The sequence below is a fragment of the Musa acuminata genome, chromosome BXJ1-8 (assembly GCF_036884655.1).
Source record: "Musa acuminata AAA Group cultivar baxijiao chromosome BXJ1-8, Cavendish_Baxijiao_AAA, whole genome shotgun sequence".
In the NCBI taxonomy this organism is placed as follows: Eukaryota; Viridiplantae; Streptophyta; class Magnoliopsida; order Zingiberales; family Musaceae; genus Musa; species Musa acuminata.
This window is the reverse complement of record NC_088334.1, coordinates 37422751-37442305: the sequence shown is the minus strand read 5'-3', so window position 1 is coordinate 37442305 and position 19555 is coordinate 37422751. Positions and strand designations below refer to the sequence as shown.

At 35.3% G+C, this 19555-nt stretch overlaps 1 protein-coding gene and 1 non-coding gene across 2 annotated transcripts; both read right to left on the bottom strand.

The window, feature by feature from the left end:
- Positions 1-6: 6 nt before the first annotated feature.
- Positions 7-19203, bottom strand: LOC135587771 (small ribosomal subunit protein eS6-like). Its single transcript, XM_065079526.1, has 6 exons — positions 19064-19203; positions 18898-18962; positions 1100-1157; positions 867-975; positions 511-783; positions 7-404 (listed from the first exon to the last, which is right to left on the bottom strand). The coding sequence occupies exons 1-6, from the start codon at positions 19067-19069 to the stop codon at positions 166-168; spliced, it is 750 nt and encodes a 249-aa protein (XP_064935598.1). The 5' UTR covers positions 19070-19203; the 3' UTR covers positions 7-165.
- TRNAC-GCA (transfer RNA cysteine (anticodon GCA)) lies at positions 3363-3433 on the bottom strand. Its single transcript has one exon. It is a non-coding gene; the product is annotated as a tRNA-Cys (tRNA).
- Positions 19204-19555: the final 352 nt, after the last annotated feature.

Sequence of the window (19555 nt, the reverse complement as noted above, 5' to 3'; positions counted from 1 at the left end):
GGCAGGTGAAAAAATAAAATATTTCAAGGCCTTATCCAAAATTGCAACAATCATCTAGGGAATTGTTCGAGAAAAGTCTAACTAAATCAAAGAAATTAAACAATCAGTCTATTGTCTAAAACAGTAAGATGAACTTAAGATAGTTCTTTAGCGACAAAATATGATTTAAGCTGCAACAGATGGCTTTGAGGCCGCGGAAAGCTTAGACCTCCTCTTGGCCACACTCTCGCTCCTGCGCTCCCTCTGCTCCTTGAGTCTGGTAGCAAGGAGCTTCTGGTACTCAGCTGCTTCTGACTTGGCCTTTGTAATTCTCTTCTTCTTCTCTGCAATCCTTGAGCGCTTCCTCTGCAACGTTAATGGAGTCACAAGTCTCTGAATCTTGGGTGCCTTGCTGCACTTTTTGCCTGCAAACAGCATCCGAAACCTGAATTAGAAATGTGCTAACAACAAAACATCCGCTTAACATATGTATCATCTATATGTCATAGAGACTGGGATATTAAACTGCACCTGATTTTGTTGTGAAGGTTCGGCGGTATGTGTTGACATACTTGCGGACATCATCCTCCTTGGAAAGGTTGAATAGCTTGCGGATTTTAGAGGCTCTCTTAGGCCCCCTCATCCTAGGCTTCTCAATGTCGGTCAGCCCTGGAAGATCATTTTCACCCTTCTTAACAATAACCAAGTTCAAGACCGAGAGATCAGGGCTAACAATGCAACCACGAACAGACTTCCTCCTGCGCTCTCCATTGCGCCTGCCATACCCACGGAAGCAAGGTGTGCCTGTGACGAGATAACCAAAATCAGAAAACAAGATATAGAATAATTCAAGCGACAGCATACAGATCAAAACAACATTTTGTTACCTCTGTGCAGAAGCAGGCGGACGCGTCCAGGAGTTAGCACTCCCTGCTTCATGGGAAAACCTTGTTTGTCACATCCTCCCATAATTTTGAAAACATAGCCTTTGAATTCCTGAAAATAAAAAATGAATAAGCTCATTTTTTTTTGTATCTCAGAACATTCCCTATGATGTTAAATTTGGTAGGAATAGAGTGTTTGCCAACATTCATCAAGAAATTTTGTGGCTGGAACATACCTCACCAAGTGCATCGCCACTGACTTCCTGAGAAATTCTCTTGTCAAAGAAAGCTCGGCTGGACAATAAGTTTTATAAAAACTGTGAGTACATTTTTATAATAGCATCTACAACAATATTAGGAAATAGTCTCTATCATATGCCCATCAAGTAATAACACAACTATTTGTAACCTTGATCAAAGGAAACTAGGTAACATTAGTGACTGCTAGTCTTCTATCAAAAATAAACAATGCCAAGATAGTAGAGAAATAGTGAAAGTGAAGATAAGATCATTATCATATATCAAATCAAAGAAAGGCCAAGCAAGACTTTCATAATTCCGTCCAAACCCCATGATATTTTCACTTACAAAGAACTTTAAATACTTTCAAAATTCAAATTAACAAATGGGCAGCACTAGACAATACAAAAGACTGTCGAGAAAATTCAAGTTATAAGAAAAAGATTAAAAGCTACTCAGAGTTGTCAAAAGAACTATGCTGACAACAAAAGAAGAAATATTAAGTTCCAAGTAGGAGATTTTGTATTCTCGTAGGTCTCTCCTTCTAAGGGAGTGTAAAGATTTACGAAGAAAGGAAAATTAAGTCTTAGATTTGTTGGACCTTTTGAGGTCAGCAAGAGAATTGGTTCCGTTACTTATAGGATTGCTTTACCACCATCCTTATCCTTATGTCATATTCATGATATATTTCATGTTTCAATTATTAAAAAGTATATATCGAATCCCTCTCATATTATTAAGTATAAGTCAATTGTGATCGATAAGAACTTGTCTTATGTAGAAGAGCACACTCAAATTATTGATAAGAAATAAAAGATCCTAAAAAATAGAATCGTACCTCTAGTTAAGCTAATTTAGAAGCATCATTATATTAATGAAACTACTTGGGAGATAGAGAAGAAATAAAAAAAGTTTATTCTCATCTTTTCATCGATTACGATATAACAATTTAAAGCACACTCAGATTATTGATAAGAAAGAAAAAATCCTAAAAAATAGAATCGTACATCTAGTTAAGCTAATTTGGAAGCATCATTATATTAATGAAACTACTTGGGAGATAGAGAAGGAAATGAAAAAAGTTTATCCTTTATTTTCTTTTAGTTTCCAAAAAGTTCATCGATTACGATATAACAATTTAAAGGACTAAAATTTTCTTTTAAAGAGAGGAGAGTGTAATATCCCTTATTTTTTAATTGTTTATAAAGACCTATTTGTAAATACAGATAATAACAATGATTAAATTGCGAAAGGTAACAAAATTAATAATAATAAAAAGGGGTTTCTTCCCACTACCTCTTAGATACCTACCTTCTACATGAAGGAACCAAAGGAGGCTGTGTTTGGTGGAAGAGAAGGGAGAAGGGAGAAGAAGGAAAAAAATAGAAAGTTGATTTGGCTTGAAGTTTTTAGATCAATTCCTCTTATTCGGGATCATATTCTTCTCAGGTAAGTGTTCTAGCCCTTTCCTAAAGTAATTTTTATCTCGGATTTTATCTAGATTATGAGTATTTTGAAGGGTTTTATCCTTGCAAATGACATCGACCTCGTTGAGCTATAAAATTGTTAATTTGGAATGGTCGAGATTCTGACCTATCTATCCTGTTTTAACTATAACTTTTTGTACTGAATTCTGATTTGGGTAAAACTTGATCTTTTTGGAAACTAGGCTCGTATATCTTTCTTTCAATACCTTACTTAAAATATTTAGAGTTCAAATCCTTGTCCAAATATATACAAAACTTGCTTCATCTAAAACTAGACTCGTATATATTTCTTTTTGTACCTTGAAAGATTTGGAATACAAATGTCTGCATAAACATATGTTTTAATTGACCCTTCGAATTCTGTAAAACAAGGACAATACTTTTTGACCTCTCTATACTAAATTGCTTACAACTCCCTATTGAAAACTCTAATTTCTACAAAAAGTTGATTCATCTGAAAGTAAACTGATATATTTTTTAAATGATATCTTTCTTCCTCACAGAAACTACCAGAATAAAATTATTGCTAATTTTATCTATTCTTATTTCTATTTCTTTGAAATTGAATTCATCTATAATTTTTCCCTCAATTGAGCCTTATGTGATTGCTTTGAATACTGGTATCTCTTGTCATTGATTCTTATCATATCTGAATGCATTATGCAAAAGTTTATATTGCCTCATATTATTTCATATATGCCTCTCCTTCTTCGGGGATAGAATTCATCAAGTTAAATCAGTAGAATAAGAAATCCTAAGTTTTTTGTTGATAAGGCGACAGCCAGATTTGAACTGGGGATAAAGGAATTGTAGTCCCCCGCCTTACCACTTGGCCATGTCGCCAAACCAAATTCGATCCAAATAAGATAAAAAATAGATTTCTGGTTAACGACTGAAAAATTCAGGGCAAATTAAAACCATTAACTATTTGTTATGTTGTTTTAAATTAGTAAAAGGTTCTTCAATTTGTATCTCAAATTGTTGCGTTTCCTTAATGGCATAACAAAATTAAATTGATTTATGACTAATCAATATCAATTATTTTTAATAATCAAACTTTTTCAATTTTAACGTATGTATGTTTTTGTTGTTTCACATGTGCTTCCCATACATTGCTAAATTTCTTACTCACAATATCTTTTTGTACTCTGATGTTTGTGGATTAATGTGAACCTTTGCCAGAAATATGAAAGATACTTATGTATAGAGCCTACAATACTATTGTCGGCCCCTTATGACTATCAGCCCCTAAATATTTTTATATCATTGATATGCTCCTAAATTCTTTTTACTCCATTATTATGAATAAAATATGTTTCTAATGAAATGACATTTATGAATTCTTATATTCCTGCCTTGCACCTTGACATTAAGGTCATATGAACTACCATCTCTCGTCGTAGATATGTTGGTCGCTTATTGAGTTTATAGCTCACCTTGTTGTTATATAAATTTTTTATGTTAGCTCTTTACTCACTAAAATGTTAGGATTAAGACTAAGGTAGTGAAATACTAAAAGATTTTGGTAAGTCTTTGATGATTGAAGTATAAGGGGCCGACAAGAGTATCGTAGGCTCTATACATAACTTTCTTTTCTATGTCTAGCAAATGTTCATATTATCCCACAAACATTGGAGTATAAAAGGACATTGTGAGCAAGAAATTTAGCATGTATATAAAGCATATGTGAAACAACAAGAACTTTCATGTGTATATATAAAGCAATATGATACAAACATAAACTTTTGCAAAATACATTCAAATATAATATGAATCAATTACAAGAGCTACAAGGGTTTAAAACAATCACATAAGGCTCAATTGAGGGAAAAATTCTAAATAAATTCAAATTCAAAGAGATAAAAATAAGAATACGTAGAATTGATAATAATTCCAAGAATTTTAATTTCAAATAATATTGCCCGCACCAAGCGGTACGTATCGATCCGTCAACAGACCAGTACGCGAACCGCCCACTTTCGGGCGGTAACGTTGATTGGGGTTGTTTCCACTTCGTTATCACCCTATATCGACCGTCACCACCCGCTACTGAATGGTATTAGTAGAGGGAGAAGAAAGAAGAGTGAGAAGAAAAGAGAAAACCTGAAGATCCAACGCCGCTCCCTCAACGATCTTGATCCATCGTTGCCCTCCCTCACCGGATGCTGCAGATGATGTCGTCTCCTCGTTTGAGGCGACGAGGCCTCGACGTCATCGACAACTTCTCCTCATCAGCGAGGGGAGAGAAGAAGCCTCGATGATGTCTCGACGACGTCACGAGGAGAAGCGGTTTCTTCTCCCCACGCAGGCAAAAGAAACGAGGTTTTTTTTTTTTACTTTTTTGCGTAGGGAGAAGGAACCCTCGGTTTCTTCTCCCCACGCAGGCAGAAATTGAGCGCCGTTGCCTCTCTTTTTTTTTTCTGTGCGAGGAGAAGGAACCCTTGGTTTCTTCTCCACACGCGGGCAGAAACTGACCGACGTTGCTGAGATGTTGCCTTTCTTTTTTTTTCGTGTAAGGAAACCTCTTCCTCACATGAGCAAAACGTGAGTATCGAGGCAACGCAGTTTTTTTTAATTTATATATATATACACACTGTGCGATATATCGAAATGTACCATTCGGTATAGTTATACCGTACCGTACGGAGCTAAGTTCGAAACTCCGATACGATACAAAATTACGAACCTTGAATAATTATGTTCTAGCAGATTCAATGAGGGATATTACACAAATTATTAGGATAATCAATTATGCTCTAATTTACTCAAGAAAGATATCATTAGAAAGATATATAAATCTATTTTAAGATGAATCAAATTTCATACAAATCAAAGTTTCCCACATAAATTATTAATTAATTAAAAATTTTAATTAATTATTATTATTATTTAGTAGTTCTACATGATGATGATGTGTACATGTGATGTATGATATGAACGAATGATCATGGACCGTGTGATGTGTGTATATGTGATGTGATTATTATTATTATTAAGGCCTACGTGTCTCTATTTTTCTCGTTTATTGTCGGGCGTGCGTGCCTATGATTAAGTTGTAATCACACAAAAAGGCACGGTAGGAGCATGGAAGCGATAGCTAGACCCACGAGACGGACGATCGCGATGTATGGAGATGCATCAAGATGCCGACAGAATCAACAAGGATGAGATAGAAGATCATAGGGTATGAAGATGCACTACTGCACACATAGATCTTGATGTGAGTACTTAGGCCCATTGGCTCGGGCCTGATCACATTAAATTGTGGTCCATGATCATCTAGTGTGATTGCTCATGTGATGTGTGATTGCTTGTACACCTACTAGATATATATATATATATATATATATATATATATATTTGTATGCGATGTAGATATATATTAAATATGTATGTGTGTGACGTCATATTAGGAGATCAAATCAAAATCCTCTCTCTCGATAATATTAAGTCAGTAAACGTGAGGCAATTAGATTGACCCACGTGACCTTCCATCGTTATAGGTAGGGACCGATTCTCGACGTAGATTGAGTTGGTCGAGCCCTCCAAGCTCACCTATATCGTGATTCGCTATCTTGCCTACGACATAAAGATGTCACCGGTGACTTGAGAGCATGGTATGGTTGGTTGAGTCTCTCGAGACCATGGTGGTTTGGAGCCCGAATAGAACGAGAATCACAAGGAATTATGATCGACAAAAGTTACCTACTTTTTGGGCTTAATGTGATTAGTAAGTCCCTCGATGTTACACTAAAACGCTGATTGGATCCCGATCCCCACTAGAGGTCTGTCGGAGACTTTCATTTCACGTGTTGAGGGTGTCGCGTGACTCGCTAGAAAAAAAATGGGAGTAGATTAAGATAAAAATTCATATCTTATTTATTTATTTTCCTACAAAATCTGTATATTATTTATTTCTATTGCATCTTTATTTTCAGAAAATATCATTTTCAAATCCCTTACGTGGCATACTTGATGAACCACCTCACAGGTCCGAATTATACGAATTGGCTCCGCAACTTTAGAATTGTTCTCACGACGAAAAAAAATCGCATACGTCCTTGATACAATGATGTCTATGCCCGAGAAAGGGGCAAGCGAGGATGAGATCGCTCGCTACGTGAAGTACATAAATGACTCCACTCTTGCTCAGTGTTACATGTTAAGCTTCATGACTCTTAAGTTACAGAGACAACATAAAAAGATGAATGTCAGATCCATTCGCCTATATGTCCACAAACTATTTAAGGAACAGGGAAGAACTCAACGACATGAGATATACAAGAACCTCTTCCGCGCTAGGACGACTAAGGGGACACCGGTTCAAAACCATGTCCTAAAGATGATTGAGTGTATAGAGAAACTCACAGGTCTAAGAATGATCCTAGAGGATAACCTATGTGTGGATCTTATGCTTCAATCCCTACCAGATTTCTTTTCACAGTTCATAATGAATTTTAATATGAACATGCTTGAGGTGACTCTCCATGAGATCCTCAATATATTGAGGAAGGCAGAGAGCACTATCAAGAAAGAGAAGCCAGTTCTCTATACCGATGAGACCAGAAAAAAAAAGGCAAAAAAGTCCCTTAATAAGGGCAAGGGCAAGGGTAGACCGGATAAAGCAAAGGTTGCTAAAAAGGACCCAACAAAGGACAAAGGTCAGTGCTTCAACTACGACAAAGATGTGCTGGTCATAGGTGCCCTACAAGCCAATCACATGAGTGATGACATGTGTACCATGCCATGCATTCTTTCTGCTTATTATATTATTTGACATTTTATCACTTTATATTGTTTATTACATGAATATATATTGTGATATTCATGGATATGTGAAATGAAAATCGGATCGTGATAAGATCATGATAATAACATCGATTCACCTTTAAACGCAAACCCTAAATAATCCTAGTCATAAATTACTCGAGAGAGACATCGAGATAACTGAATAGACTAGTGTGCTTTATACCCGTTCCTGTGATGGATGCAGCTGGTCTCGTAACTGCTCGTATGGGAACACTAGGGATACAGTATAGATACTTATTGAAGAATGAGTTCACTGATTGCAGTAGTGTATCTGGTCCTTAATCTTGAGACACCAACCAAGGATATCATGTATGAGTACTCCACTCTTTGATATCGAACTTATAGGTTTGGAAATTTCAGATCTAATACAATCGATCATCGGAAGTGGTAGCCAACCTTACAAGAGCTATTGAGTATCGATAGAGGATCATCCGCTCTCGGTATCATGAGAGAAATATCATATGTATTCTTGCTCAGACAAATCCCTAGCCAGGATCATTTAGATTGAGAGAAAAAATTCTTCGAAAAAATCCGATTAGAGCGAGACTCGAGTAGAAACTGTATGGACCTAACAGTATCAATGCCCGCTATACGAAGATATTAGATATATGAGGGACTATAGGTACACGGTAATTGAGGAAAGACAAATCTAATAGATTGGATTCTCTTATATCGTTTGAGAGCTGCAACATAGTAGCCTAGTAGATCCACAGTTAATGATTCAAGTGAATTATTATGAAGATAATAATTCACTGAGTCAGAAAAAGTTCTGATAGGTATGACTCACGGCCAGCTCGATATTAGGATTAGAGGGTCACACATATATGATAGGCGTTACAACGAGTAAAGGTTCGAATATAAGATATATGTCGGAGCCCCTATGTTATTAGATATCCAATAAGCTCCTAAATTATTAGATCCTATGGATGAGATCTAATAAAAGCCGATGAGAGATTATTGGATAGAGATCCACTAATCTAAGAGACTTGAGTAATTGGATGAAGATTCACTACTCAATAGGGAAAGATCCATTAAGGTTAAGTTGATAGGAGCAGTCTTTAATCTTTTTCTTATAACTTGAATTTTTTCAATAGTCTCTTATACTTTATGGTGCTAATAACTTTCTGTTGCCAACCTCTTCGCAACATACAAACGTTCTGCACTTTCACCCATATAAAGCTTTATAATAAGTCATCAAAATGTGTCGATGATAATTATTACTATAAGTGAACTCAATAAAAGAAATATCTTTATCTCATTCACTTTTTCACTCTATAACATAGGCTCTAAGCAAATCCTCAAACGTTTGAACTATTTTTTTTTATTAACCATCGATTTTATAACATCCCATTAGTCCCACATTGGAAGTGGACAATGTGTATGATTGGCTTATATGGGTCTAATGAGTATACTATGTTAACTCCCGCTTAAGCATTTTAGTCCGTGGTTGAAGGACCAAAATGAAGTTATTGGCCAGTTGGCTCATCAGACTCGGGTCGTGACATTTGGTATCAGAGCCGACCTAGCATTTGGGCAGGGTGAGAGGGCTCGAGTAGGAAAGGGCTACCTGTGGATAGAGTCGAGAACACATCACGACGTAGAGCCACCACTGAGTTAAACCTCACATGCATTATGCTAGGATTCGATCTGGGTTATGTTGGGCCTTGACGAGGACATCAAGCTAATTGAGTTGGGGATATTGTAACATCCCATTAGTCCCATATCGGAAGTGGGCAATATGTATGATTGGCTTATATGGGTCTGATGAGTATACTACGTTAACTCCCACTTAAGCATTTTGGTCCGTGGTTGAAGGACCAAAATGGAGTTATTGGCCAATTGGCTCATCAGACTCGGGTCGTGACATTGTTAGATGATTTCAATGTCCAAAAGAATGAAACTAGAATAGACACATATCGAAAGCAAATACGGAACAATGGGATATACATGTGCCTATATGAGTCAATGTGATATAACATAAACGTTACACAATATGTTTCAAGAATGTAAATAATTTATAGACAAGAGCAAACCAGAATTCAAGCATTAATATAAGCCTCAATTGAGTAAAGGGAATTGAATGAAATCTATTTCCAAACGAATGAAAACAGATTATGCGAAATCGACCAAATCTCAATTTTTGACAGAATTCGAGAGGCACATTGAACAAATGATTTAAACCATCAATCGTGTTCAAATTTACTCAAAAAATATATCATTGGAAAGATATTTCAATCTAGTTTCTGATGAAACAAGTTTCGTACGAATCAAGGTTTCCAACAAGGAGTTACCATTGATTTAGTAACCAAAGGTCAAAAACAAAATCACTGTTTTGCAGAACTCATAGGGTCGGTTTCAACAGATAGCAGGATTGGCATTTGAATTCCAAATTTTTCAATTTATATATCAAAAGAAAGGTCTACAAGTCTAGTTTCAAATGAAGTCAGTTTGGTACAAATCAAAATTTCCAACAGGGACTTATAGGCATTTTAGTATCGAAATGTCAAAAATTTCGATCCCTGTTTTGCAGCATCCATAGGCTCATTTGAAATAGAAGTTTGGGTAAGTATTCGGTGTCCAAAATTTTCAATATCAGTGTCAAAAGAAAGGTATAAGAGTCTAGTTTCAAACGAAGAAGATCCTGCCTAAATCCACGTTTGATGCTAAAAATTATGGCTGAAACAATCTACAAGGGTCAGTTTACCGAAAAATTCCAGATCTATGGTTTTGTGTCTAACAAGAGAAAGATCAGGTTCTACGTAGAAATCTTTCAGATTATTCAGAATCAATATGAGAACAGAAACTAATATTTCTGTAGGATGGGATTAGAACACTTGCCTTTAAGAATTATGACCTCAAATGGGAAGATTTAAGCAAGAAACCTCAAAGCCCCAAATTTCTCTTCTTCTCCCCCCCCCCCCTTTTTTCTTCTTCTTTCTCTCTTCTCTTCTTCCACGCAGTTGCCTTCTCAGGTTTCTTGAGAACGAAGGTAGAGAGGCTTAAGCGGTGGGTTTTGTAATTTTGTGTATTTTGCAGATTAGTCCTTGCATTATTATATTTACGATTAGGTCCTCAGGGTTTACATATAGGTCCTCAGGTTTTTTTTTTTTTTGAACAGATCCCTAAATCTTATAAATAAGTTCTCAGATTTATACTTTGGCTCTTTTATCGAATTTAAAATAGATACTTACATTACAACTAGAAACTTATACAAAAATTTTGAAATGAGGGATGTTAGAGGATCTCTGAAATATTTGATATGTTAACGTGCAAAATATATTGAGGTCTAGTGAACTATAGTGATTGGTGGAAATATTCTTTGATGCATCTTAGGAATCTAGGATGATGAGGACATTTGGTCCTCCTATTTCATTTGTTTTTGATTAATTAATGGGGATGGAAGGGTTGATCCAAGATACTAAATTAAAGTAGCACAATAAAAGCATGGTGAACCTAATTTCATTGGTGGTAGAAAAATGGATGATGCAAACGGAGAAGATATTTAATATACAAAATTGTTCTGATGATCAAAAGATTTCTTTTACCACCTTATATTGGAAGTAGAGGCTTATTATTAATGGGAACAATGAAAAGAATTTCTGGAGATCAAGGACAAGAATAGCTAGGACAAGTTTACCAATAAAAATATGATTGCAAATGAATCAAAAAATGATAACAAAAGAGGTAAGACATCTGGATTTAAAAATGGAAGTCACCACAAAAGATTTAATGCTGTGAAAGATACGAGTTAAATTATGAAATAAGTTTGTGTTTGTAGGTGACTAGAGTCTATTTTACTTATGGAAAGTTAGATCGTAAAATAAAAGACTGCCCTTTGAACAAGAAGAAACAATCACTGCCTCCTAAATAATCAACCCATGTCAGAGTGTATGCTATCACTGAATATGATTCTGAAACTTTTGAATTAGTGATCGAAGGTATTATTCATGTTTATGAAAAAATGCAAATATTTGTTTGACCATGGGTCTCATCTATGATTTGATTCGGAATATTTTACTTATCACTTGGGTATTTAACCTAGACCAATGCATTATGTGCTATATGTAAATACGATCATTGGAGATTCTTTGATAACGAACTTGAATCTGATCCTCTTGTCTGATTTTTATTGAAGAACTTAAACTTTTGCTGATTTAGTTCTCCTAGAGATTTAAAGTTTTGATATTATACTTGGTATGGATTGGCTATTTTCTTATCATACCAGTAGGGATTGTTATATAACAAATGATCACTTTTTGCATATTAGATCAGCCTATCTTTTATTTGAGAGTATTGGACATGATTTATCTCCTTGCCTAATGTATCCCAGGATGACTTGCCCGAATTACCTCCAAACGTGACTTTGCTTTTGATGTGATCTTTGGGACAATCCCAATATCTAAGCTTCTCTACAGAATGACATTATTTGAGTAAGTAGAATTGGAAAAGCAACTACAAGGACTATTAAATAAGGATTTTATTTAGCTTAATATTTCATCATGAGGTGCTCCGGTGTTAGTTAAAAAGATGGATGGAACATTGAGACTTTACATTAATTTTAGACAATTAAATCAGATGACTATAAAAAAAAACGAGTATTCTCTAAAGTGACGACTTGTTTGATCAACGGCAGGATGCATAAGTATTTTCAAAAATTGATCGAAGGTCGGGTTACCATCTATTAAGGATCAAGGAGGAGGATATTTCGATCACTCTTAGATGACTGTGTAATTGTATTCATTGATGACATATTGGTGTATTTAAGAAGTAATCAGGAGCATGAGGAACACTTGAGAAATATATTGTCCATACTAATAGGAAAGAAGTTGTATGTAAAGTTCAACAAATGTGAATTTTGGTTGAATGAAGTTGCTTTCTTAGGCCATGTGATTTCAGGGAAGGGCATATCTGTTGATCTAAAGAAAGTAGAAGCTGTAGTTAAATGAGAAATACCAACAAATGTAAAAGAAGTTAGAAGCTTCTTGGGCATGGCAGGTTATTACAGGAGATTTGTGGAGGGATTTTCTCGAATCGCTCAACCTCTCACCAAACTCACTAAAAAGAATATGAAATTTATATAGGATGATGATTGTGAACAAAGTTTTCAAGAGTTAAAAAAAAGATTGACTAGTGCCCCTATTCTCACTATTCCTAGTGGTAGTGAGGGATTTGTAGTTTATATTGATGCTTCAAGAAAGGGCCTTAGATGTGTTATGATGCAAGAAAGCTTAAGCTTCTAGACAACTAAAAGGTTATGAACCGAATTATCCAACTCATGATTTGGAATTGGCAATAATTATTTTTGCTCTAAAGATTTGGAGACATTATTTGTATGGTCGACAATTTGAAATCTTTACCGATCACAAGAGTTTAAAATATATTTTCACTCAAAAAAAGTTAAACATGAGGCAGCAAAGATGGATAGAACTTCTAAAGGATTATGATTGTGCCATCCGTTATCACCCGGGCAAAGCCAATGTTGTAGCTGATGCACTTAGTAGAAAATCTACAAGTTTTATGGCTAGTCTGGTCGTGAAACAATGGAAGTTATTAGAAGAAAATTTGAATTTGAATGCTATGAGGAAAGAGCAAGACTCAAAGATATTGATGGCCTCCATTCAAGTGCAATCTGATCTTATTCAACAAATTAAGGAAGGACAATTACGAGATCCACGTTTAATCTACTTGAGGAATGAAGTAGAAAAGGAATTGAAGCCAAAATTTCAAGTTTCAAAGGATGGCCTATTGAGATTTAGGGATAGAGTATGTGTACTAAATGAACCAGATATCAAGAACCAAATCCTAAAGGAAAGTCATACTTCAAAGTACACCATGCATCCTGGGAGCACTAAAATGTATAGAGATCTCCAAAATCATTATTGGTGGGAAGGCATGAAGAAGGAAATTACAATGTATGTTTCAAAATGTTTGACTTGTCAGCAAATCAAAGTAGAACACCAAAGATCTGGAGGGTTGTTACAACCTTTAGATATTCCTAAATGGAAATGGGAATGTGTTACCATGGATTTTGTTTCAGGACTACCCAGAACCTCTAGAAAGCATGATGCTATTTGGGTTATCATTGATAGATTAACAAAATCTGCACATTTCCTACTGATTAATATGACTTATTCGCTTGATAGACTTGTAGATTTATATGTCAATGAAATAGTAAGACTTCATGGTATTCCAAAGGAGATCATCTCTGATAAAGACTCCAAATTTCTCTCTAGATTCTAGAGAAGATTACAAGAATCTATAGGCATTAAAGTCAAGCTTAGTACTGCATATCATCCTCAGACTGATGGTCAAAGAACAATTCAAACACTTTGAGGATTTGCTTAGAGCCTATGTTATGGATTGGAAAGATGAATGGGATAAAGTTATTTCACTTATTGAGTTCACTTATAATAATAGTTATCATTCAAGTATTCAGATAGCTCCTTATGAAGCTTTATATGGGCGAAAGTGCATAACACCTATATGTTGGGAGGAAGTTGGTGACAGAAAGTTGTTAGCATCGAACAAAGTACAAGAAACTACCGAGAAAATTCAAGTTATAAGGAAAAGGTTAAAAACTGTTCAGAGTCGTCAAAATAGTTATGCTGACAATAGAAGACGAGATATTGAGTTCAAAATCGGAGATTTTGTGTTCTTAAAGGTCTCCCATTCCAAAGGCATTATAAGGTTTGGGAAGAAAGGAAAGTTAAGCCCAAGATTTATTGGACCTTTTGAGGTCCTTGAGAGGGTTGGTTTTGTCGCTTACAGGATTGTCTTGCCACCATCGTTGTGCCATATACATAATATATTTCATGTTTCGATGATTAGAAAGTATATACCTGATCCTTCTCATATCATTAAGTATGAGCTGATGGAGATCGATAAAGATTTATCTTATGTGGAAGAGCCCACTCAGATTGTTGATAAGAAAGAAAAGATCCTAAGGAATCGGATCATCCCTGGTTCAAGTAATTTGGAGACATCATTCCGGAGAGGAAACAACCTGAGAGCTAGAGGAGGAAATGAAAAAAATTTATTCTCGACTTTTCATCGATAGAGGTATGATAAATTTAGACTAATTTTTTCTTTTAAGGAGGGGAGAGTATAACATTCCTCATTTCAAAATTTTCGTATAAGTTTCTAGTTGTAATGTAAGTATCTATTTTAAATTCGATAAAAGAGCCAAAGTATAAATCTGAAAACTTATTCATAAGATTTAAGGATCTGTTCAAAAAAAAAAAACCTGAGGACCTATATGTAAACCCTGAGGACCTAATCGTAAATATAATAATACAAGGACTAATTTAAAAAATGCACAAAATTACAAAACCCACCGCTTAAGCCTCTCTACCTTCGTTCTCAAGAAACCTGAGAAGGCAGCTGCGTGGAAGAAGAGAAGAGAGAAAAAAGAAGAAAAAAAAAAGGGGAGGGGAGGAAGAAGAAGAGAAATTTGGGGCTTTGAGGTTTCTTGCTCAAATCTTCCCATTTGGGATCAAAATTCTCAAAGACAAGTGTTCTAATCCCATCCTACAGAAATATTAGTCTCTGTTCTCATATTAATTCTGAATAATCTGAAAGATTTCTGCTTAGAACCTGATCTTTCTCTTGTTAGACACAAAACCATGGATCTAGAATTTTTCGGTAAACTGACCGTTGTAGATTGTTTCAGCCATAATTTTTAGCACCAAACGTGGATTTAGGCAGGACCTTGTTCGTTTGAAACTAGACTCTTATACCTTTCTTTTGACACTGATATTGAAAATTTTGGACACCGAATACTTACCCAAACTTCTGTTTCAAATGAGCCTATGGATGCTGCAAAACAGGGATCAAAATTTTTGACCTTTCGATACTAAAATGCCTATAAGTCCCTGTTGGAAATCCTGATTTGTACCAAACTGACTTCATTTGAAACTAGACTTGTAGACCTTTATTTTGATATATAGATTGAAAAATTTGGAATTCAAATGTCTATCCTGCTATCTGTTGAAACCGACCCTATGAGTTCTGCAAAACAGTGATTTTGTTTTTGACCTTTAGTTACTAAATCAATAGTAACTCCTTGTTGGAAACCTTGATTCGTAAGAAACTTGTTTCATCAGAAACTAAATTGAAATATCTTTCCAATGATATATTTTCTAAGTAAATTGGAGCACGATTAATGGTTTAAATCATTTGTTCAATGTGCCTCTCGAATTCTGTCAAAAATCGAGCTTTGGTCGATTTCGCATAATCTATTTTCATTCGTTTGGAAATAGATTTCATTCAGTTCCCTTCACTCAATTGAGACTTATATTAATGCTTGAATTTTGATTTGCTCTTGTCTATAAATTATTTACATTCTTAAAACATATTGTGTAACGTTTATGCTATATCACATTGACTCATATAGGCACATGTATATCCTATTGTTCCGCATTTGCTTTCGATATGTGCCTATTCCAGTTTCATTCCTTTGGATATCGAATTCATCTAACCTTCTTATTTGAATTGAGTTATATGTGATTGCTTGAAATCCGTGTGTGCTCTTGCTTTCAGTTCCTTTCAAATCTGAATACAATTATGAAAGATTATTGCTTACTTTGTATTGACTCGTAAAGGCACATGTACGTTTTGTTGTTCCGCGTGTGCTTCCGATATGTGCTATTTATTGTTCATACTGCCCTTTGTACTCTGATGTTGTGGGATAATGTGAACCTTTGCCAGAAATAGTAAAGGGAATTATGCATAGAGCCTGCGATGCTTTGCCGGTCGCCTCTGACTTCACCTAGACGTGGGTGGATGGAGCTCCCACTTCTGTATGTTTGATATGATATCCAGAGCTTCGGTTATGTATTTCTATACATGGTTTGGATAAGAATGATATGAATGCAACGTCAAATTCGACGTTTGAGCTTCTGTTTCATATTTGTTCCGTGATATGCTCCGAAATGGTTCATATACCATTGATATGCTTTGAAATGTTTCAAATGCCATTGATATGTTCTGAAATGTTTCATTTGCTATTGTTATGCTCCAAAATGTTCCATATGTTATTGATATACTCCAAAATGTTTCATCTGTTATTGTTACGCTTCGAAATGTTCCATATGTCATTGATGTGCTCCGAAACATTTCATACGCTATTGATATACTTCAATTACTCTATGCTCCATCTGTTATGAACCAAATATGTTTGATTGAAATGACATTTGTGATTCTGCACCTAATGAGATTACGTCTATGAATTCTTTATATTCTGCCTTTTGAAACCTTATTTATTTGGAAATTATCCTCTTTTGCCATGGATATGTTAGTCACTTGCTGAGTTTTATATGCTCACTCCATTGCTATATAATTTTTTTAGGATAGCTTGTCGCTTGCTTAAATGTTAAAATTGGGCTGAGGCAGTGGAAAGCTAGAAGATTTTGGGCAGATCTTTATTAGTATATATGTTTTTGTTGTATAGCATATTTTGTATATAATGAAATGTTGTCGATGAATCAAAATGGATATACCGTGTAAAAGTGTTAGAAGATCTCTCTTATTTGGAATTTTGAAATGGTAAGTCTAGTTTACGATGCTATGAAATTATGGTAAATGGTTGGAGTTCTGATTGTATAAATTACTTAGCTTATGAATTTATAAATATTGTTCATGTTTGTTAAATTGGCTTGGGTTGCCATAAATGTGAATTATCGAATGATGTGATAGATGATTATAAACCGCTCAGGTTTTATAAATGTGAATTTGATATAATGTTTTTCAGTGTACTCAAATGTTAGTTAGGATCCTGGATTGGTTTGTGATGAAAATTTTAATATTATCGATATTTTGAGGGGCGTGACAGATTTGAGGGTGATAAGTAGTAATAGACTTAACTTTAATGCCTATAGATTCTTGTAATCTTCTCCATAATCTAAAAAAAAATCTAAAATCTCTATCGAAAATGATTTCCTTTAGAACACAATAAAATCTTATTATTTCATCAATATATATGTTTGCCCAAATAAATAATATCTCTAAATCTTTAGAGTAAAAATAATTACTGCTAAAACCAAATCAAGAGTTAGATAAAGATATATTTTTCTAAATTCACGTGGCCTAAGAAGGCAACTTCATTCAACCAAAATTCACATTTGTTGAATTTTGTAGACAACTTTTTCTCTTAACATTGAAAATTATTCTTTATACTCCTGGTTACTCCTTGAATACACTAATATATCATCAATGAATACAATTACACAGTCATCCAAGAGTGACTAAAATATTCTATTCATTAGATCCATAAAAGCTACAGTCATCCAAGAGTAACTAAAATATTCTATTTATTAGATCATAAAACATTAGTCAAGTCCAAAGTCATTACTAAGAATTCCACGTTCATGGCAAGCTTTACACACTCAAAATTCCACATGCCTCAAGGAAATAGTTATTATATATAAATTTCTCAACTTTCATTTTGCTTCATATGGATTTTCTAACACTACTTCAGTATTACATTTAACTAGTACTACCATGGTTTTTGAGAGAGAATTTTTAGTGTTCATGCAATCCCAATCCCAAATTGACTAAGGAAAGAATTTCTCTCTAACATTGTCACTCTGGTATTTATTTATCAACAAAACATTCACAATGTTAGGAGCTTATATCGTTGTACCATTTTTAGAGGAACATTCATCACATGTAGTGATGTTATGTAAACTTTATAATGATCTTGTACACTAGTTTCTTTAAATCTACAATTTTTTTATGATGAAAATGAAGGCAAACGACAGATGAAACATAGTAAAATCAAAGGAAAAAACCTTGGGTAACAAACAGCCAAAAAAAGGCCATAATAGAGAAACAATAAAAGTTGCATAAGTCTACAACAAACAGTACCAATTAACACCACTGCGTACTTCACTATCAACTTGTAATAATCAGCATCTACGACCTACACATTCATGGAGAAAAGATAACATCTAGATAATTTTGGCTCTATCCCGTTACGTGAATATATAATCTTAATCAGATGATCAATGACCAAGTTGAATGCATCATGCTTGATTCCCTAAAAAGGCTAAACACCAAGAAAGAATAGAGATATCCAAGATTTAGCAACATGAGAAGTCAAATTGATAAACGATCCTATGGACACAAATGACCGAGCTTGACGAGAACAGCATACTCTCGGCAAATAATGCATTCATTTCATACCACCAAAAATTGAAGCATCCAAATCACTCAACAATGCTCCGAGAAACACTAGTAGCCGTACGATTAATTCAACATCCACCCTCAAGATAGGGGTCAAAAGAAAGATCCTGCCGTAGCCATTTGCTCAGGATAAAACGGTAAGGAAGAACATAACAGAACCGTGGAACGAAGAATGATGATGATGATGATGAATATGTTGATCGGAAAAAGAACGATATAGTGGAATAGAAGTACAATCTTACAAACAAAAAGCAATCGGATCCAAGAACAAAACGTCGTACATCAAACACAAGACTAAACAATCCACAAGAACTTACAGCTTCTGGTCGTCATCGATCTCCAGCTTCTTCTGGCACCCAGTGGTCGGATTCGCAATATTGAACTGCGAAATATCACACAAAGGCCACACGGACGACCTCAAGGCAGGAATCAAAGGAATCGAGGAAGATATCTAAGAGATGCATCAGGAGTTAGGAGAGGTACCTTCATCTTGGGTCAAAGACTATCTTGCCTCGGCAAAGCAGAGAGCGAGAGGAGAGCGCGAAAGATGCTTTCTCGAGGCGAACCGGCGCTAGGGTTTGGCGTCGCGGACTTCCAGTGGGGCTTATAGAGATGAGGTCGGGCATACGAAGCTGGAGGCGGTGGATCTTGGCCGTTCATCGACTGGGTCTGATTGGGTGATCTCCACCATTTGAGCCGTTTGATAACCGGCCAGCCCAACCATCCTCGTTTGATTTGTAGTAGCCTACTTCGATTGACAATAATAACCAAAAACAATATTAGTAACAACAAAAACAGTAACAGGTGTCAGATTCTGCACGCTAAGTATACGATACGCATCCATTGGATTGCGGATAGAGTCGGCAAGGCCCGTTTCACTGCTCGGTAGCTCCTTCGATCCCTGTGACGCCCGAGAAGGAACGCTTCTATGACCTTAATCTCAATGTCGATCACACCATTCTCCGTACCTTACTG